The sequence below is a fragment of the Aegilops tauschii genome, chromosome 6 (genome assembly GCF_002575655.3).
Source record: "Aegilops tauschii subsp. strangulata cultivar AL8/78 chromosome 6, Aet v6.0, whole genome shotgun sequence".
NCBI classification, from domain to species: domain Eukaryota; kingdom Viridiplantae; phylum Streptophyta; class Magnoliopsida; order Poales; family Poaceae; genus Aegilops; species Aegilops tauschii.
This window is the reverse complement of record NC_053040.3, coordinates 2,596,508-2,618,165: the sequence shown is the minus strand read 5'-3', so window position 1 is coordinate 2,618,165 and position 21,658 is coordinate 2,596,508. Positions and strand designations below refer to the sequence as shown.

At 47.5% G+C, this 21,658-nt stretch overlaps 2 protein-coding genes and 1 long non-coding RNA gene across 3 annotated transcripts; 2 read left to right on the top strand and 1 right to left on the bottom strand.

Annotated features, from left to right (window-relative positions):
- The first annotated feature begins 7,750 nt into the window (after window positions 1–7,750).
- Window positions 7,751–10,163, top strand: LOC109756645 (uncharacterized). The gene is made up of 3 exons (XM_020315496.4): window positions 7,751–8,420; window positions 8,803–9,356; window positions 9,450–10,163. Exons 1-3 carry the CDS (start codon window positions 7,751–7,753, stop codon window positions 10,161–10,163), a joined length of 1,938 nt encoding a protein of 645 aa, XP_020171085.3.
- Window positions 10,164–16,210: 6,047 nt separating this feature from the next.
- Window positions 16,211–16,603, bottom strand: LOC120966033 (uncharacterized). The gene is made up of 2 exons (XR_005759004.3): window positions 16,545–16,603; window positions 16,211–16,434 (listed from the first exon to the last, which is right to left on the bottom strand). It is a non-coding gene; the product is annotated as an uncharacterized lncRNA (long non-coding RNA).
- A 1,868-nt stretch (window positions 16,604–18,471) lies between these two features.
- On the top strand, window positions 18,472–20,114 carry LOC109756635 (disease resistance protein RGA5-like). Its single transcript, XM_073500700.1, has 3 exons — window positions 18,472–19,335; window positions 19,720–19,779; window positions 19,866–20,114. Exons 1-3 carry the CDS (start codon window positions 18,472–18,474, stop codon window positions 20,112–20,114), a joined length of 1,173 nt encoding a protein of 390 aa, XP_073356801.1.
- Window positions 20,115–21,658: the final 1,544 nt, after the last annotated feature.

Sequence of the window (21,658 nt, the reverse complement as noted above, 5' to 3'; positions counted from 1 at the left end):
GCCAAGTAATCGGAATCATCCTCAACTCTTGAGCCGGCACGTGAGCACGTCTTGAGAACTTCTGACAACCATCACATTTACTGACTAAGTCCTCTGCATCAGCATGAGCCGTCAGCCAATAAAAACCATGACGAAAAGCTTTGGACACAAGGGATTTTGAGCCGGCATGATGGCCACAATCCCCCTCGTGAATCTCACGTAAGATGTCTTGACCTTCCTCGAAAGAAACACAACGCTGAAAAGCCCCAGTGACACTGCGATGATGCAACTCGCCATTGACAATTATCATTGACTTAGACCGTCGGGTTATTTGTCTGGCCAAAGTTTCATCCTCAGGCAATTCTCCTCGGGTCATGTAAGCCAAGTATGGCACTGTCCAATCTGGGATAACGTGAAGATCCGCCACCAACTGTGCTTCTGGGTCTGGAACAGCCAAGTCTTCCTCTGTAGGTAACTTGACAGAAGGGCTATGCAGAATATCCAAGAAAGTATTAGGCGGCACCGTCTTTCGCTGAGAGCCCAGCCGGCTTAAGGCATCAGCCGCCTCGTTCTTTCTGCGGTCAATGTGCTCCACTTGGTAACCCTGAAAATGCCCGGCAATGGCATCAACTTAACAGCGATAAGCCGCCATGAGGGGGTCCTTTGAATCCCACTTGCCTGATACCTGTTGAGCCACCAAATCTGAGTCGCCAAAGCACCTTACCCGGCTTAAGCTCATCTCCTTAGCCATCCGAAGACCATGGAGCAAGGCCTCATACTCAGCTGCATTGTTAGTACAGGGAAACATCAACCGTAGCACATAACAAAATTTGTCACCTCGAGAGGAAGCTAACACGACTCCAGCCCCAGAGCCCTCCAATTGCCTGGACCCGTCGAAGTGAATAGTCCAGTATGTGTTATCCGGCTTCTCTTCAGGCATCTGCAACTCTGTCCAATCGTTGATGAAATCTACCAATGCTTGAGATTTGATAGTAGTGCGTGGCACATACTTTAGACCATGAGGCCCAAGTTCAATGGCCCACTTAGCGACTCTTCCTGTGACTTCTCTGTTTTGGATGATATCTCCTAAAGGAGCAGAACTAACCAAAGTGATAGGGTGGCCCTGGAAATATTGCTTAAGCTTCCGGCTGGCCATGAACACCCCATAAACAAGCTTCTGCCAATGTGGATACCGTTGCTTGGACTCAATAAGTACTTCGCTGACGTAGTAAACCGGCCGCTGAACCGGATGTTCCTTACCCGCCTCCTTGCGCTCCACCACGATGGCCACACTGACGGCTCGTGTGTTAGTGGCCACATACAATAATAAGGGCTCCTTATCAACGGGAGCAGCAAGAACCGGCGGCTTAGCTAACTGTCTTTTCAAATCTTCAAAAGCGGCATTGGCAGCATCACTCCAGACAAAGTTATCTGTTTTCTTCATCATCTGATACAGTGGTATGGCCTTTTCGCCAACCGGCTTAAAGCAGCGATACGACCCGCCAGACGCTGGACGTCATTTATGCACGCCAGCTTAGCCAGAGAGGTGATTGCCTTGATCTTCTCCGGGTTAGCTTCAATGCCTCTGTTAGAAACCAGAAACCCAAGAGCTTGCCTGCAGGAACGCCAAAAACACACTTGGCCGGGTTAAGCATCATCTTGTAGACCCGAAGATTACCAAAGGTCTCCCTCAGATCGTCTATCAAGGTCTCCTTCTCTCTGGATTTCACCACAATATCATCCACATAGGCATGAACGTTGCACCCAATCTGATCATGAAGACAATTCTGCACGCACCGCTGGTAGGTCGCCTGGGCGCTCTTGAGCCCAAAAGGCATAGACACATAATAGAAGGCTCCAAACGGAGTAATGAACGCCGTCTTCTCTTGGTCCTTAACTGCCATTTTGATCTGATGATAACCAGAGTAAGCATCCAAAAAACTCAAACGCTCACAACCCACCGTAGCATCAATAATTTGATCAATACGAGGGAGAGCGAAGGGATGGGCCGGACAAGCTTTGTTTAAATCCGTATAATCCACACACATACGCCAGGTGCCGTTCTTCTTGAGCACGAGCACCGGGTTAGCCAACCACTCTGGATGAAAAACTTCAACGATGAACCCGGCCGCTAGGAGCCGGGCTACTTCCTCACCAATGGCTTTATGCCTCTCCTCATTAAACCGTCGAAGAAACTGCTTGACTGGCTTAAATTTTGGATCAACATTAAGAGTGTGCTCAGCGAGTTCTCTCGGTACACCCGGCATGTCCGAAGGTTTCCATGCGAAGATGTCCCGGTTCTCACGGATGAACTCGATGAGCGCGCTTTCCTAATTAGGATCCAGATTGGCACTGATGCTGAACTGCTTAGATGAGTCGCCTGGAACAAAGTCAATAAGCTTAGTCTCATCGGCCGACTTAAATTTCATTACTGGCTCATTCTCTGTGGTCGGCTTTTTCAAAGACGTCATATCTGCGGGGTCAACATTATCCTTGTAAAACTTTAATTCCTCTGCCGCACAAACAGATTCGGCGTAAGCAGCGTTACCTTCTTCGCGCTCCAAAGCTATCTTTCGGCTGCCATAAACCGTAATGGTCCCGTTGTGACCCGGCATCTTGAGCTGCAAGTATAGGTAACACGGTCGTGCCATGAACTTGGCGTAAGCCGGCCGCCCAAACAGAGCATGGTACGGGCTTCTGATCTTGACCACCTCAAAAGTCAATTTTTCCACCCTAGAGTTGTACTCATCTCCAAAGGCTACCTCCAGTTCGATCTTGCCAACTGGATACGCCGGTTTACCGGGCACCACGCCATGGAAGACAGTATTGGATTGCTTGAGGTTTTTGTCAGTTAATCCCATGCGACGGAAGGTCTCATAATAGAGGATGTTTATGCTACTGCCTCCATCCATGAGCACTTTAGTGAATTTATATCCACCAACCTGAGGAGCCACCACCAAGGCCAGGTGGCCTGGATTATCAACCCGGGGAGGGTGATCCTCCCTACTCCATACAATAGGCTGCTCAGACCATCGCAAGTAATGTGGAACCGCCAGCTCAACAGCGTTCACAGCCCTCTTATGAAGCTTCTGGTCTCGCTTGCACAAACTGGTAGTAAACACATGATACTGTCCACTACTGAGCTGCTTTGGATGGGTCTGGTACCCCCCCCCCCCCCCCCCCCCCCCGCTGTTGCTGTTTATTACCCTGGCCAGATTGCTGGTTAGAACCACCTTGATTACCTTGAGAATTCTGAAAATTAGAATTTGAGCCGCCGCCCTGGCCATGAAAACCGCCGCCACCTGAGCCGCCGCCCTGTCCATTATTGCCGTCGAACATGCTGGAATTCTTGAAAGCCTTCATGATCGTGCAGTCTTTCCATAGATGAGTGGTCGGCTTCTCCCTAGTGCCATGCTTTGGACAGGGCTCATTCAACAATTGCTCAAGCGTTGGGCCTGACCCACCAAACCGGGGAGGTGGTCTCCGCTTATGTCGGTGATTGTTACCCTGCGCGTTGGTGTTAGCCACAAACTCCAAACTATCATCAGCCTTACGTTTATTACCTCCCTGATTTGCCGGGTTATGCTGAGGGCCCTTGCCGTTGCCATTCTTCTTTCCCTTCCCTGTCTTTTCATCATCAGACGCGGGATCCTTGGTACTATCAGAGTCGGCGTACTTGACCAGAGCCGCCATCAGCGTACCCATATCATTGCAATCGTGCTTGAGCCGCCCAAGCTTCATCTTCAGGGGCGCAAAACGACAATTTTGCTCCAACATTAAGACCGCAGAGGCGGCATCCATCTTATCAGACGAATGTATTATTTCCTTGACCCGGCGTACCCAATGGGTTGTAGATTCGCCTTCTTGCTGCTTGCAGCTAGTCAAATCTACAATTGACATAGGCTGCTTGCATGTATCTTTGAAGTTTTGGATGAACCGGGCTTTCAGCTCTGCCCATGACCCGATGGAATTAGGTGGCAGTCCCTTCAACCAAGTGCGGGCAGTCCCATCCAACATCATGGTGAAGTATTTGGCCATCGCCGCGTCACTGACCTCCAGCAACTCCATAGCCATCTCCTAGCTTTCAATCCATGCTCCGGGCTGTTCAGCCGTGTAATTAGGTACCTTCCTAGGTCCTTTGAAATCTTTGGGCAGACGTTCGTTATGGAGAGCTGGCACCAGACAAGGGACACCTCCGGTCCTTGTAGCTACGCCTGCCTCGATAGAAGCCATCGGGTAAACCGGAAAGGGCTGGTAAGCTGTCAGCTGAGCCGCCTGCTCAGCCTCTTGACGTGCTCTATCTTGATCTACCGCGTTAAAGGCTCCGTTATGCGCCGGGCCATGCCCACCTGACAAGTCACGGCACCGGGCGTTGCTTGAGCTCTGCTATAACTCGGGCTCCGGTTTGGACGAGGGGTTGAATGAATCCTGTCCCGGCTATATGAATATGCCTCCTGTTGCGCCAAAGCCGTCTGAAGAAGTTCTCTGACCCTGCGGGTTTCGACCGCCGTTGGAGAATCGCCCTCAACTGGGAGAGCCGCCAGTCGTGCCGCTGCAGGGATCATATTTTCCAATGGGTTAGAATAATGACCCGGTGGTATTGGTACATATTGAGGTGGGGCAGTATTCACACGGGGAGGCCCCATCACTTGTGGCTGAACCAGCGTTCCAACCCCGGGTGCCGTGATCCGATTCATCTCTGGGGGGTTACTAGGCCCTGCACTGGGCGTGTTAAACAGGTTTCGAGGATCATAAACTAGAGGGAGCCGAGATTGAGCCTTCTGATGCCTCCTTCTCATGACCTCATTGGATGCATTCTGATCCATTGTGAGCCGGAAAGACTGTGCCTGAATCAGCTGAGTCTGGGCGTCCAGAGCCGCCCGCTCTGCAGCCATCCTGACTCCTTCCGCTGCGAGATCTTCCTTAGCTTGCACTATATCCAGCTTTAGCCGTGCCACTTCTGCATCATGTTGAGCTTGATCCGCTGGGACGACCGTGGTGGTTAACAGGGCAGTCATCTTATCCGTGAGATCCATCAGCACCTGAGCCAGCGAATACACAGGTCTTCCTGCCGCAGCGGCGGAGTCTTGAACAGGTTGCGTGCCGGCCATGAAGATTCCAACCCGGCTTGGTGGCTCAAAGGGGTCCGGAATACTGTTGCCATCGGAACAACCCCCGAGTCTGCCGTCTTGAAGTTGATACAACGAGTCCGTCTCACCTGTGGACGATTCACCATCAGAACAGATGGCCGTCTCACCGCCAGATGTAGATCCTTCAGAAAGTCCTCCGTGGATGCATCCCACGAGGGCACGCTTTAAGGCAGGCAGAGTCTAGGCGGGTCTCGCACGCTGAGCCGTCTCGACGAGGTTGGTGCAGATGTCCGGCTCAGGGCCTGGCTCGCGGATCTTGCCAATGAAAACGTGGATTCCGCCGAAGGGGACCCGGTACCCGTACTCAATTGAGTCGGCGGGGCCCCAGCATGCGTCGTCGATGTAGAGCTTGCCGCGACGACTCTTGGTCATTCGGCCCACAGCGTATCCCTTGAGCCCTTCGAAGCTGCCCTTCAAGAACTCAAATCCATCGTGCGCTGGCGCCATGGTGGGCGCCAACTGTCGTGGAATTGTCACGGCAGATGTCCTCGTGGAAGGACTTAGTCGTGGAGCCATCGCAACTAGGAAGCTTAAAGGGGTTAAAGCGGGACAAAGGACACGAGGGTTATACTGGTTCGGCCCCTTACGGTAAAGGTAAAAGCCTACTCCAGTTGAGGTGGAATTGCTAGGGTTTCGATGACCAGGGAGCGAATCCGCTATGCCCGGCTATCGATTTGATGTTGCTTACCCTAAGCCGCCGGCGGGTCGTCCCCTTATATACACGGGTTGACGCTCCGCAGCCTACAGAGTCCCGGCCGGCTCATAAACAGTGTCCGGCTCGGTGACTAGTTAATTTTGCCTTACAACACAAGTCATGCAATTACGGCGGTTTATCACTACAGGCCTTAAGTCGCCTACGGGCTTTAGGTCCTTTATTGAACCGCCACCTTCAAGCTTGATATTGGGCTTCATATGATGAATCGCCATAACGTAACCCGACCCCTCCTGGGCGGGTTACGCCAGTAGTTATATCCCCAACAGTTAATATTTAAATTATATAATTTTTAATATAATTCACATGCGAAAATTATACACTAGTGAATATTCATCAATTTTTTGTAAATGTTTGATTCATCATTTTGTATAATTTAAAAATAAGCTGCAAGTTTATAAATGTTAATGCATTCATTAAATGTTTTTATTTAATTAGTATATTACATATTTATTAAACATGTTTATATAATACATGGGTGTATAATGAATGTTTTATTTAATAATTATTTTTATGTATAATATTTATAACACACGATTATTTTAACATTATTTTATAACATACTCTTTATAAAAACCTTTAAAAACTAGTCCGTGCAAAATGGGCCACACTAACAGCAGCCCAGATAAGCCCCACATGCGACCTCCTTCTATTTCATTAAGGTCTGGGAGAAGTCCACTGAATGACATAGAAATATTTAGAGAAGTTTTTGGCATTGTTTGAATTCAAACCAATGGCAAAAGATATAAATAAAAGAAAACAGAAACAGAAAAACAGAATGAGGGAGAGAGAGAGAGTGCGGCCCAGCCCAGCTGCTCCCCGAGTTGTCTTCCTCCTTGGACAGAAGGACAGGGCCGCGTGGTCGCCGTGTGCTGGCACGCGCCGGCCACCTACTGCGTGCCTGCTTCCTCCCCAATGTGTCTGGACGACGCCACACACACCCCTTTACATCGACATTAGATGTAGGAAGATTTGTAGTTTAGTGGCTTCGACTGCAGTAGGTCTCATGTTCGAGACCCGAAGGCATGTCTCCTCTTTTCTCATAGAGTTGAAAACTGAAATGTCAGAAAAAATCAAGGGTGTTTTCGTAAAAAAATGCTACACGTGCTCCTCCCTGCCTTCCAGTCGCTGGCAACGGGCCCATGCCACGCTAGCGCGCCAAGTCAGCGTTGATTTCGTATCAAACGCGATGAGATCGGGAGGCATGTCTCCCCTTTTCTCACAGAGGCGAAAATTGAAATGTTCTTTGCCAAGTTAACAGGTGCTTTTTGTGAGAAAAAAATCAAGGGTGTTTTCGCAAAAAAATGCCACACGTGCTCGCCTTCCCGTCGCTGGCAGCAGGCCACATGCCACGCTGGCATGCCAAGTCCGCATTGATTTCGTATCGAACGCAAATAGCATCATATTTACACGTCCGAGCCAAGTATTTGCACTAGTTCAATATATTGCCCCAAGTTCTATCATCAAATTGACCGTTTGCGCCGAGTTCAAGCATCACGGCCCGTGTAATTGACTCTAAAAATCAAAAGAAAATGCGACGAATCACCTCTATAAGCTTTAGGTATGAAGAAAGGTACATATACCATACACGCGCAAAAAAAAAGGTACATATACCAGACGAACAGTTTTGCTGGCTGAATATGTCCTAATCCGTATGAGGTGGACTTCTGCAGTTCTGCTGCTGGTTCTCACTTTTCTCCAGCTCACCCTATTGAATGTTCCCTTACGTAAAGTTTGAGTATGGAACCACATCTCTCTATTGTTTTCTCAAGGCAGGTATGATTATTTATACTTGAGTCAGCCAACCATCTCTAGGCACTAGGCACACACACACAGATATATATAAATGACTCGCGCGCGGCTCGCGACGAGCTACCATTAGTTGCAGTGCAGCAGCAAGCCACCAAGAATGGCCACTCCAAAGCAAACTCCCAAGCCAAACGAGGGGTTCGAGTTTGTGCCGCACCCCGAACTACTAATGGCGGCCCGGCACGGCGACTGGGCGCAGCTAGAGCGTCTCCTTTCCAAAGAAGAGGAAGTCGTCGATGTCGAGCTATCATGTACAACCCCAATCCAGGCAGTCACCCCGGCGCGGGACTCCATCCTCCATGTGGTCGCTTCGAGGGGAGACGGCGACGAGTTCCTGAAGAGCGCGACGGTGATCCATGGCAAGGCTGGCCACCTGCTCGATGCCAGGAACAAAAATGGTGACACGCCCCTCCACTGCGCCGCCCTGGCAGGGTGGGGCAGAATGGTCGCTCATCTCATAGGTCTTGCCAGGAATGGCGACGGCGGCGACGAGAAGGCGAAGGCGATGCTAAGGATGCAGAATGACAAGGGCGAGACGGTGCTACACCAAGCGGTCCGGGCGGGTAGCAGGGACTTGGTCGGCCGGCTGATGTCGGAAGACTCACAGCTGGCTCGTGTTCCACCGGGCGATGGCGCCTCGCCGCTCTATTTGGCCGTCTCGCTGGGCCATGACGATATTGCACGCCAGCTGCAGGAGAAAGACGAGGCGCTGTCCTACTGTGGACCAGGTGGGCGAAATGTGTTGCATGTAGCCGTTCTCAAGGGCGAAGGTGAGCAGGGATCTCATCTTCAAAGTAACATTTCGGCACTATTTTGAAATTACTATTATTTCTGTAGGTTAAATATTTCTTTGCTGTGTAAATACTTGTGTCCGCTTGTGTAGCCATAGAAATTTAGTCAAGTATGCATACAATACTTCTCATGACATATAAGTCTTATTTCATTCTTCAAACTGACAACCCAGAAAAACAAAGGGGCCTTACAAACCAGAAGAACAAAGTACTAAAGAAAATAAAGGCGGCGGCAGGGTGTGTGGATTATATGTGTGTGTTTATTACCATATACTCTCGGAAAAAACCTGTCGACCATCTGCAATCTCATATATATTTGACTACATCTATTTTAGTTCTATACCGTTTTTAACACGCCAAGGAATTACAGAAACAACAAAAATGCTATTGAAATGGAACAAGGTCAAGGATCTCATCAAAGAAGCAGAACGATCCACTGGAAGCACGCCCGTTCACGTGGCCGCATCATGGGGGAAGTCTGCGGTGGTTAGATTACTGCTGGACGCTAACCCATCCGCAGCATATCAGCCAGACACCAACGGATCGTTTCCCATACATGTGGCCGCGGCCACAAACAATGTTAAGACTGTCTCCATCTTGCTCCACGGCCGCCAGGACTCCACCGAGCTACGCGATGCCAAGGGCAGGACCTTTCTCCATGTCGCCGTCCAAGCGGAGGGTTGGGACGTGGTCAGGCACGCTTGCAAGAGCCATACATTTTCATCGTCCTTCATGAACATGCAGGACGAAGAAGGCAAGACCGCACTGCATCTAGCTGTTGAGGTCGGGAATCTACAGATCTTCAATCGCCTGTTCACAAACCGACACGTCAAGCTGAATCTCATAAACAACATGGGGCAAACACCACTTGATATTTCATCCATCAAGAAGCCCAGAGGGGTTCATCACCAATATGTATGTATGCTCCTCAATTCTTTCAGTTGCGCTTAACTACCGAGGCATCCACATTAACTCATACAACTTCCGCCAATTTTTCTGTCACTTAAGTTAGGAGACAAGAGAATTAGGATACATCGGCTGCTACGTCATGTCGGTGCCCAGAGTGGTGCTTTCCGACAGGATCACTTCCGCGAAGAACACGTTGGTAGCCTTGATGAAAAGGAACAAGAGAAGAAGATATCCGATTCCTCGCAGACCCTGGGCATTGGCTCCGTGCTGATCGCGACGGTAGCGTTCACCGCAGCCTTTGCCTTGCCTGGCGGCTACCGAGCGGATGACCACAAGAATGGCGGCACGCCGATGCTCGCTGGGCACTACGCCTTCGACGTGTTCATCATCGCCACCACGCTCGCGTTCATCAGCGCGATCGCATCCCTCTCATTTCTCATGTACGCAGGGATTAGCATGGTCGACACACGCACCCGCTTGCGCTCCTTCAACATCTCCCTGGCATTCATGGCAGGCTCATCGAGGAGCCTCGGCGCCGCCTTCACATTCGGGCCTTACTTGGTGCTTGCCCCAGTCGCGCACACCACAGCTGTTGTGTCTTGCGCGATCACGACTCTGATGGCGTTGGTAGACATTGTTTGGTTGATCGTGTTTATGGCCGCAAGTGAGCTGACGGTCATTAAGAGGCTTGGAGTTGGTCAAGCATGGTGGAGACTACCAACTATGCTTCTACAAATATTGCTTTGGCAGTTTTGGCCGTACATCGTGATAGCTGGCGTGGTGACCTATTCCAGGAGTAAGAGAATGCACTGACATGAAATGGAAGGGGTTCAATGTTGCTCGACCTCCACAGGAACTTTCTGGAAATGGAATTGCATCGCTCGAATGGGTGCACCATTTATGTGTAAGTACTTTACATTTCGTGTATATGACAGGAGTGATTAGCAAGTGAACAAATCTCAATAAGAACTTCGAGAAGCAATACAAAGTTAATACTATCTTTTTAGCGGTTTTGCTAGTCATCAGTTGTTTGCAGTTTTTTGTCAATATCAGTCACCTACTTGAAAATTTGTTTCTAAGCACGAGCTCAGCTGCACGCGAAATCTTAGCTGTGCGTTCACGTGGGGATATGTGTGTCTCCAGTACTTATAGTCGTATCTGTCGGTTGTACTCCTTTCAGTCCTTTTTACTTTGCCTTTTATATTTGTGTCAAGTCAAACAATGTAAAGTTTGACCAAATTTATATTAAAAAATATCAACATCTACAAGACCTTATATGTACACTATGAAACTACATTCCATAACGAATTTAAGAATATTGATTTGGCATCGTAAACTATGACATCAGGCCGCGCTAAGCTCAAACTTCATGTCTGGCTGGTAGTCCTTAGTGGTTTGGGTGGTTCCAACACTTTGAGTCGAGCCCAGAGGTTGTATGTGCGTGGTTTACTTCATGGTAAGTTTCTGGACAGTAACTTGTGGAGTTAACTGTGAGTGATTCATACTAGTAGAAAAAGGGTCAAATGTTCAGCTCATTAGTCCCGGTTTGTATTTGAGCCCGCACTAATGTGACCATTAGTGCCGGTTCCAACGGCTATGCATTAGTGCCGGTTCGTATTGAACCTTTAGTACCGGTTCGTGCCACGAACCGGTACTAAAAGGGTGGTGGCAGGCTGGCATCAGGTCGGGGCCCCACGAGCCCCTTTAGTGCCGGTTTGTGACACAAACCGGTACTAAAGGTCTAACCTATAGTACCGGTTTGTGTCACAAACTAGCACTAAAGGAGTCTTAACCTATAGTCCCGGTTGGAGACACAAACCGGCACTATAGGGCAATTTTCAAACTCTACCCCCCCGGTGTATCGCCATTTCAGTTTTGAAAAAAACAAAAGAAAACCGGCACTAATGTGCTTGACATTTGACCCTTTTTCTACTAGTGAAAGGCCCCTCTATATATATGGCACTTACGAAAATTTCAGTTTCATCGACCACCACTTCTTCTCCAACTTCCTCGCGCGACATCGCCGCCGCCGTCGCCCATCGCGCGCCGCCCTCGCCGCCCCCGCCGCCCGTCGTCGCCATCCCCGCCGTCATCGCCGTCCCCGCCGTCGCCCCCGCCGCCCGTCGTCGCCGTCCCCGTCGCGTCGCCGTCTCGCGCCGCCGCCCGTACGCCGCTGCCCCCCGCCCATACGCACACACACACACATACACACACACACGCACATATTTTTTACTTATTTTCTGTTTCTGTTGTTTAGATTAATGTTAGACGAATATTACGTAGATAAGAATGTTAATTACAATGTTAATGTTAGATGAATTAGATGGAAAAGTTGTTCAATATTAATGTCAATTGTTAGATGAATTAGCTAGATATTAATTAGGTATATATATGAGATTTGAACTAATTGAATTAATATAACTAGTTTATTTTTAGTATGAAAATTAATAGAACTAGTTTATTTTTAGTAAGAAAATTTAGGTATATGAGATTATTTGAACTAGTTGAATTAATATAACTAGTTTATTTTTAGTAAATGCTTAGTTGAACTAGTTGAATTAGTAGAACTATTTTATTTTTAGTAAGAAAATTTAGGTATATGAGATTTGATGATCTAATTAAAATATTACTATATATAGCTACTTTATATTTTTTAATAAGAAAATTAATAGAACTAGTTTATTTTTATTAAATTCTTAGTTGAATTAGGTAGTTGAATTAATAGAACTAGTTTATTTTTAGTAAGAAAATTTAGATATCTGAGATTTGATGATCTAATTAAAATATTACTATATAAAACTAGCTACTTTATTTTAGTAAGAAAATTAATAGAACAAGTTTATTTTTAGTAAATGCTTAGTTGAATTAATAGAACTAGTTGAATTAATAGAAGTAGTTGAATTAATAGAACTAGTAAGTGTTTAATGTTTCACCTATATGAACATAGGAAGTGTCGTCTGACGACGAAAAAGATTTCATTATGTGCGAATACTGTGAAGACCAGCGCGGCCTGTGCGACAGAAATTTCCTTGTTGATGATAGGCGCTTCAGCATCAAGCTGGATGAGACCTTCGAAGTGGATACAGTAAGTCACAACGACAAGTCTTTTTTCGTAATTAAGCATGACTTATATATGCTTCATTTGCTTCAACTTATAATTTTAAACTTTCACTATTCTACTAGCGCATCCCCTGCCATGCAAGAATTTTTGTCTTGGATAAGATAGGTTTCAGTGTTATGGAAACTATGGAGGTAAAGAGAGTTTACCTGAAGACCGAGCATGGTTATACTTTCAACGTCAAATTATACAATGCAGACACGTACACCTATTTTGAATGCAAAACTTGGCAAGCACTATGCAAGGCTTATGCATTTGAGCCTGATATGGTTATCACCTTTGATATTCGTCCGGAAGATGATATTGAAGGTAATATAGACATCTGGGTCGATGTGCAGACGCCTCCAGTTCTACCATTATGTGAGTTTCTCAACCATATTTATGTCTTTGATATTGTTTATTCAAAAATAGTTGACAACTAATTTCGATTGACAGCTTATTTCCATTCAAGCAAACATGTCCGGCGCTTGGTAGACAGGACCTACTACTGTCCCGGAGCTGAACTAAACTGCGAGGAGATAAGTCATTATGTTTCATGGCTTGAGGATCTTCATACTGTCAAGACAATTTTTCTTCCTGCACTTAGAAATGTTAGTACTCAAAACGTGCGACCAATAGTGATCGTATTGAACTACGGTCACATCTATTTAGGAAAGATGGTAAGATTTTTACTATTTGTCCTCAGTGCATCTTTTGCATACATTATTTTTTTGCTAAACTTTCATTGCTAAGTATATTAATTACTATACGATGTTCTTCAACAGGGACTCCCAATGACAGTTGTGCCTCAGTGGATCGAGACTAAAGGTCACATGTCAATGGTTAGCTTACGCCCAAGATATCCTACATTGCACATGAGTGCATTCAGGATTTCTAAAAGCGATGAATGCTTAATAGTGAAAGATTGGAGCAAAATTGTTAACGATCCCAGAGAAGTACTAGGGGGCAGCAATGAGAAGTGCAGCCCACGATTAGGAGACAGGTTCATCTGCATGCTCCAGTATGATGAATCAGGAGAGCTATACATGTTCTACGCTATTTTACCTGAGAGAGAGCAGCAAGAGTGATTTAGCTAGTTCATGCTCTTAGTACTTGTCCTCTCATGTCCGTGTTCTTCGTCCTGAACTTAATCTCAAAGAGTTATTTGCTTTTGTGGTGTTATGAACGCTTATAATATCATGACCATATTGAACTCGATGATATCTTTGCTTTTGTTACAAGTGAATGTTTCTTCTTTAAGCTAGTGTTGGTGGTGATTAGATAGCGGTAATGACTATGATGATTAAACAGTGGTAATGACGACTATGATGATTTTTAGCTAGCTAGTATACTGTTGTTGATGATATGATGCAAGAGTTTTTATATTAATATGATGATGATGATGATGATGAGTTATTATATCATTTATGAAAGAAACCGCAGATTAGTTTCAGCTGGATGGATCCTAGCTAAGTGATCAAGTATATGCCATATCCATATTATACTTGATCACTTTAAGTGATCAAGTATAATATGGATATGGCATATACTTGATCACTTAGCTAGGATCCACATGCATCCAGTCGAAACTAATTTGCGGTACTTTCACCTAATGATTTAACAACTCATTATAATGTAAAATAATCACTAAATTAAATTGAAAACACAAAATTAAAGGAAAAATAAAAAATAAAACCAAAACACCCCCAAACATTTAGTACCGGTTGGTGTTACCAACCGGTACTAATGTCCTACACGCACCCGGGCCTGCCTCGTGCCACGTGGTGGCACTTTAGCGCCGGTTCGTGATGAACCGGTACTAAAGGGGGGGGGCTTTAGTCCCCACTCTTTAGTGCTGGTTGTGGAACCGGCACTAAAGGCCCTTACGAACCGGTGCTAAAGCCCGGTTCTGCACTAGTGCTACTAGACAAGCCGTCGTCCTTGCCGTTCCTCGTGGCCCGCCGCCCTGAAGCTCTACATGCCGAGGAGCCTGTAGAACTGCGTGTAGTCGCCGCCGCCGTCATCGTCCTCGTCCTCGTCGCCTCCTTCGCGGCCGCCGTCCCTGCTGCTCCCCTGCCCAGGGTCGCCGACGCGCGGCGGGTTGGACGGTCCGGGGGTGTCCTCGTCGCTGTCGAGGACCACCACGCCGTGCTCGTTGTCGCGCCCACGCTGGCGGGCGGCTATCTCCTGCAGGGCTCGGTGCTGCCGGACCATCTCGTCGCGAAGGTAGTCGTCCCGCACCCACTTTAGGGCGTCCTCGTTGGAGAAGCCGGACCGGGCTATGGCCTCGTACTCCGCAGGGAGGCTGGACTCCACCTTCGGCCTGACGAGGTGGGCGGAGGTGGGGGACGACTCAGCGATGCGGACGCCGCAGCTGCGGGTGCGCTGGCTGATCAGCGCGTCCTGGGGCTCCGGCTTGACGGGGAGGAGGGAGGAGAGCCGGACGAGCGGCCGGACGAGGAGGAGGACGTCGGGTCCATGCGTCTCGGCGTCCATGAGCTCCCACACCGGCGGGAGAAGGTGGGGGGAGCAGGGCACTCCAGCCTCGGCGTGTTGCCGCCCTCGATGTACTCAGGGACGGCCTCCAGCGTGCGGCCGGGCACGCCCCACCATCGGCGGCGCCCGTCGGCGTTGAGCCTCCCGGAGGGGACGACGCCGTTGGTGGCCTCGAGCTGCTCGGCGTGGCGACGATGGAAGTACGGCTCCCATAGCGAACTATCGGGGTGTACCTCGGCCCTTCTCTCGCCGCCTGCGGCAGAGAGGCACGGATCCGGGCGATCTCCGCACGACGCGCCGCCCCGGTGGGCGGCGGTGGCACCGGGACCCCGGCGGCGCTTATCCTCCACGCCCCGGGCACCCGCATGTCCGGCGGGACTGGGTACTCGGCCTCATAGAGAAGTCGGGCTTCATCCTCATGAAGGTGGCAGCGGCCGAAGCCATTCACCGCCGCGCCATCGCCTGGGTATAGCTCGGCCATTGGGTGAACTGGAAACGGCGAGATAAGAGGGAGGAACGGGGGCGTCGGCGGTGGAGAGCGAGGTCTGTGCGTGGCTCACCGGTGCGGGAGGGGCGACTTATATAGGCGGCGCCCGCGTGGCCGCCGTGTGTACGCGTGGCGGGTGAGGGACACGCGTGGCAGGTGAGGGATGCGCGTCGCCCCGCCTTCACTGCGTCGCCCGTGAGGGATCAATGGAGGCTGACCGGCACGGCAGCTTTGGCATTGATTCCCCCGCGGGAACCGAGGCGATGAGGACGACGAAGCGACGAGAACAGCCGAGTCGCTGCCAAGGAGGGCCCGCCGATTTTCGTGCCAAAAACGATTCGGCCGGCGCCCCCAAGCGCGCCGGGTTCGGCTTGGGTCCGCCGGCACCAATTTCGGCCCGAGCTGGCGAAAAAAGGGCCTTTGGGGGTGCGACCGGGCCGATTTTTCGGCGCCGGCGGCCAAAAAATCGCCTGGGAGGCCTTGTTGGGGGTGCGGCTGGAGATGCTCTTACCAATACATGTCCCGTTGCAGGTCACATGTGTTCACACACTGTAGCAAACAGTAGCTCGAGAAGACTCGGGCACTCGGTCGTCTTCGGGTGTGTTCAGTTGGGGGACCAACTGTCATGGAATGGAATGGTTCCATTCCAGAGGAACGGGTCCGTTCCATTCCCGTGTTTGGTAGGAGCAAAAGAGTAGAACGGCTCGGTTCCGTTCTGGTGTTTGGTTGGAAGCACGTAATGAAAAATGGAACAAACTAAAATTTAAAATTTCGGCAGCATTTCGTTTGTAATTTGATTAAAAACAACATAACAATAGATATTGACAAGTTTATAACACATGAATGACAGCACAGAACATAATTTTCAACAAGTTGCACATACAACCATATAGTTCACATAAGAAATTCCCAAAAGCATCAAAAACAGCAGCCATTGCAGCTAGTGCAACAAAAACAGCAGCTCCCCTAACCATCTTTTTTCTTGTGTTCATCTTCATGACCATCTACAAGTTACCAATGATGCTTACATCAACATATATATTGCAAACATACACTGGACAACAAATAAACATGAACAGTAGCTGCATATACAGGGGGTGGGGGGTTATTCTACCTTCACAGTTCGAGTCCGGCCGTCGAGCACCCGCTGCTTGGAGTCCTTCTGTTGAGCTGCTGCAAAACGATAGAGAAAGAGAGATTATCAGGCATCCGGAAGGGAGGAAACGGCCGGCATGGATGCGAGGAACCGGCCGCCATGGAGAGGAGGACCCGGCCGCGGCCGGGAAGAGGAGGAACGGGCGGCCAGGCATGGGACGAACTGGCGCCGGCCGACTGGGAAGGGAGGGCCGCTGCAGCTCAGATCCATGGAGTGGGGGAGGAGGGGAGAGGAGGGGGAGGGGGAGGCAACCGCCTTAATCAAACTCAGAAAACTACTTGAGAATGGAAGGTACACAACATCCGCCTTAATCAATTTATATCTCATAACATTAGCAATTTGAGCTGAGTAATCATTCCAGCTAAATAACGTATAAGTTGAAAATACCATTGATAATATATAATGCGTAGAAACTAATGCGTCAGTGCTTTATATATAAAGCGGGGCGCGAGCCTTTTTCGTCATATGATGTGTATAACACCATAACTTAATGCGTCAGATGTAATGACACAATGTGGCATTGCATGTTAGATGGATGCCATCTGAGTAGAATTGGCAAACGCATAGATAAATACTATTCCTATTGACTTATTAGCAAGATGGTGCATCTTAACATCATAAGGGCGTTGAGCCCAATGAAGCAACCAGCTACAAACCTGTGTTTGGATTTGGAGAGGCTATTAATGTGCTGATGTACTTTCAGAAAATGGACTAGATTTTACCATGTTGGCCAGCTCTAATATCATTTGGGTTCTTGACCAACTAGCAAACAATCTCACAAGTTCAGTTTAGAGCTGGAATACAAATCTTTGTTCAAGGTACCAAATTCAATATATAAAAACCTATTTATATCCGAGGGATGAAATTTTGTAAGAACTACAGCTTTGATAAAGAGATTAGATCAATAAAATCCATGCATGCATAACAACAATTTGGAACAATTCATACATATTTTATTTCTTGTTGAGGTGGACGCTATGCATTTTTTAAACATATTTTCTAGATAGTTTTACTAGCTAATGCATGACTCTTGTGTTGTAATATGGATAGGTTCTTCATTGTTATTGATGACATATGGGATTCAAAAGTATGGAACATTATCAAATGTGCTTTGCTTGATAACAATCATGGGAGCCGAGTAATCACAACTACTCGTATTCTCAATGTCGCCACAGAGACCGGTGATATTTACAAGCTAAAACCACTTTCTCAACATTTGTCCGAAGAACTATTGTATACAAGACTATTTGGTGGTAAAGATAAATGCCCTTTTGATCAACCGGCTGAAGTATCAAGAATTTTTTTACAGAAATGTGGAGGTGTGCCATTAGCTATAATTACAATAGCTAGTTTGTTGGCTGGTAAACCTATGAAGAACTGGTCTAAAGTATTCAAATCTATTGGTTTTGGATCTGGAGATAATAATACAGATGTAGAGAACACGAGGAAGATATTGTCATTTAGTTATTATGATCTCCCTTGTTATCTAAGGCCTTGTCTCCTACATCTGAGCATATACCCAGAAGACTATTTGATCATGAAAGACAAATTGATATGGCAGTGGGTAGCCGAAGGTTTCGTCAATGAGGAACCAGGGGTAAGTTTATTTGAGACCGGAGAAAGATATTTTAATGAACTCTTAAATAGATGTATGATCCAGCCGGCAGAGTACCAATGCTACACAATAGTTTCTTGTCGTATTCATGATATGGTGCTGGATATGATTTGTTCATTATCAAAGGAGCAAAATTTTGTTGCTATATTGGATAGTAACGAAGAGCACACACCTTCACAATGCAATGCCCGCAGGTTAGCTGTCCAAAAGAGAGTTGTGCCTCTCGCTAACATGAGCATGCCAAAACTGAGGTCGTGTGATCCCAGTGCGATGCCATCACTTTCAAACTTCCAGGTGTTACGTGTTCTAGCCATGGAAAAGTGTGGTTTTGAGAGAGACCGTCCTTACCATCTTGAGCATCTTGGGAGGTTATCTCAGTTGAGATACCTGAGTCTAGAGAGCGCATGTATTAGAAAGCTCCCAGAAGAAATAGGAGATCTGAAGATTCTGCAGACACTGGATTTGAGGGACACTTATATAAAAGAGTTACCACAGAGTATTGGTTTGCTAAGGAAACTCAAGTGTCTGCGTGCTGACACGGATGGTGTTGGTATAACAGTGCCGAATTGGATAGGGAACCTGACATCCTTGGAAGAGCTACATTTGTGTACGGCTGACAAGTCTTCTATCTTTGTGCAAGAGCTCAGCAAGTTGACAGAGCTGAGAGTGCTCGTCTGTAAACTAACTGCAAATGTGGATGAGTGTTGGATCAAAACATTTGTGGAGTCTTTATGCAATCTGCGGAAAATCCAAGTCCTACCCATAGAACTACTTGATTGCTTCCAGTGGCCGAGATTGATGTTAGATGACCACTGGAAAGGCTATGAGCCCCCTCGGCAACTCCGCGATCTGGAAATAGAGGGTGGTTTCAGTAGGCTCCCGACGTGGATTAATTCCTCACTTCTTCCGAACCTCTCCAACCTAAACATGGGAGTGGATGAATTTGGGGAGCAGGATGTGGTGAACCTTGGGAGTTTGCAAGAGCTAACTTGCGTCGGCAAGCAATCGATTCCGAGGGGCATGGAATTCCCTGATGGTGCGTTCCCCAAGTTGAGGAGCTCCAAGATGTATGCTCCATTCAGGTTTCTGCAGGGAAGTATGCAAAGCCTTGAATCCATTGTTTTCACAGTGGAAGTGCGAGCCTTGAAGGATGCCAGCGCTGATTTTGACTTTATTGGTAGTAGGATGTGGAGAACCTCCCTTCGCTTCAGAGAGTGCATGCTAGCATCCGCCGCGATAATGCATATGTTTGTGATATTGACAAGGCGAGCGCAGCGGTGAGGCAAGCAATCGGGACCCATCCAAACCGTCCCACCCTTAATCTCCGAGCAGTGTTTGGTCCACGTCTGGTACGTATTACTAGCTACATGCTCTTTTGCCTACTTGGCATGTGCTTTTTTTCTTCAATTTCCTGATAGCTACCAGTGTTGGCTTTTTTAGACTCTGAAACATATGGAACAAGAGGTACTGCCAGCTTCCTTTTCGGATCATACTACAGCTGTGCATACCTCTGCTCAGGTAATAGACGATGACAAAGAGGATGAAGAAAAATTGGACTCCGAGCAGAAAGAACAAGAGGTACCTACTTATCTAGCTGCTCGGTTTCCTTTTCAATTTCTGTAATATTGTACCTCTTCATTCAAATTTCCTTATTTATTTTGCAGCCCCACTCCCATGATGATGACAACCATCCCGTCCCCCACCTAACAGAGAGCAGCGTTGACGCTGCTGGTACATCTCCTCCGGTACCTGAGCGGCGACGGACGTGGAGGCGGTGGGCGTGCTTCGCTTGCCTTGACTCGGGCAGCAGCAGTTCCGCTGCACCTGCCACAGCAGGTTCAGACCAGTGTGGAGCTTCAGGACATGGGATTGATCAGGCAGCAAAGGATGATAATGAGGCTGCCCAGCCCTGAATGATAACGTTGCTGTGCTGAATGATTGGTTAAACTGCAGTGCTACTTTTCTTAAGATTTGTTATTAAAACTGCTTGTTATTCCTGAACAGCGGGTTTTCCTATTTTCCCATCTACTCCCTCCGTTCCTAAATATTTGTCTTTCTAGATATTTCAACAAATGACTACATACGGAGCAAAATAAATGAATCTACACTCTAAAATATGTCTACATACATCCGTATGTGATAGTCTGTTTGAAATGTCTAGAAAGATAAATATTTAGGAACGGAGGGAGTATTTGTTATTAAGATTCGTACTTTTTCAAGACATGTTGTTTCTATGATGCTAAGTGCTGAGAAGTGGTTGAATTCATGGTTCCATACAGACCATGTTCAGTATGGAATTCGTCTACTGAAGCTGTGGAACTTCACAAGCCAGGCTCTACACCAATATTAGTACAGACTCCTAGTGTTGGCAAAGCAAAAGAGATGAATCAGGCCCAGAAATCTCACACCAATATGGCAGAGTTCACGATCCATGGACAACGGTTTTCCTGGCTTTGCTAGAATCATATTTTTCCATTTTCCAACTCGTCTTTGTTGAGACTTGTTATTTATACTGAATTCATGGTTACATACAGCCAAGGTTCAATATTGAATCCGTCCTACTGATGCTGAAGCTCAGGCTATACTAGTGTATTATTAGGATGGATTCCTAATGTTGGCAAAGCATAAAAAATGAATCAGGCCCAAGAACCTCAAACCAATCTGGCAGAGTTCATGATCATCTACAGGCAGCTAGCAAAATAGATTATGCAAGTCAAAGATCGAACGGTGATGGACGCGGCGGACGCAACGAGTTTATCGGTCGGTTGATTTCAATCATTTCCTTCCCTACTCCACTTTGTTAAGTCTTGTTGTTTCTATTGTGCCAAGTACTGAAATGTATGCTAACAAGATAGAGGAACTTGTTCTTTCCGTTCTCTATGATGCCCAGTACCGAAAAGTGGGCTATGCCTAATCCTCTATTTTCCATCATCCTTGTTATTACTTTGTTTTTTTTCGAAAAGGTTGTTATTACTTTGTTAAGACTTGTTCTTGTTCCATATATATTTTTATAAGGAGAGAAAAAACCTGTAGGGAGATGCTCTCTCCCACACCTGAGTATAAATACAGTGGACAAGCAAGCACACAGAAATATGAAGAAGCGACAAGTGGGAAATGTCAGTTAACATTGAATTCATGGTTCCACTCCATACAGCCGAGGTTCAATCGTATTGGATTCGTCCTACTGAAGCTGTTGAGCTGCACAAGCCAGGCTCTACTTGCTCAGGTAAGGTACTGCTGTATTACTGTAGGATGGATTCGTAATGTTGGCAAAGCAAAGAAAATGAACCAGGTCCAGAAACCTCTTACCAACCGCCCGTCGTAGCAAGCAAAATAGATGATGCAAGTCAAGATCCAAAACATATCTGCAGGACACAAGACCTCACTCACGTATCGGATTCGGATGGCGACGCCACGGGCGACGAGGGTGGACCCTCGGGCACTCGGCTCAGAGCGG

Excerpts from the sequence above, each read along its gene's own strand:
- LOC109756645 (XM_020315496.4), top strand. The coding sequence starts at position 7,751 with ATGGCCACTCCAAAGCAAACTCCCAAGCCAAACGAGGGGTTCGAGTTT. Across the intron at positions 8,421-8,802 it reads AGCCGTTCTCAAGGGCGAAG|GAATTACAGAAACAACAAAA; the intron begins GTGAGCAGGGAT and ends TAACACGCCAAG. Across the intron at positions 9,357-9,449 it reads GAGGGGTTCATCACCAATAT|TTAGGAGACAAGAGAATTAG; the intron begins GTATGTATGCTC and ends CTGTCACTTAAG.
- LOC109756635 (XM_073500700.1), top strand. The coding sequence starts at position 18,472 with ATGCCATCACTTTCAAACTTCCAGGTGTTACGTGTTCTAGCCATGGAA. Across the intron at positions 19,336-19,719 it reads CCATTGTTTTCACAGTGGAA|GTAATAGACGATGACAAAGA; the intron begins GTGCGAGCCTTG and ends ACCTCTGCTCAG. Across the intron at positions 19,780-19,865 it reads CCGAGCAGAAAGAACAAGAG|CCCCACTCCCATGATGATGA; the intron begins GTACCTACTTAT and ends TTTATTTTGCAG.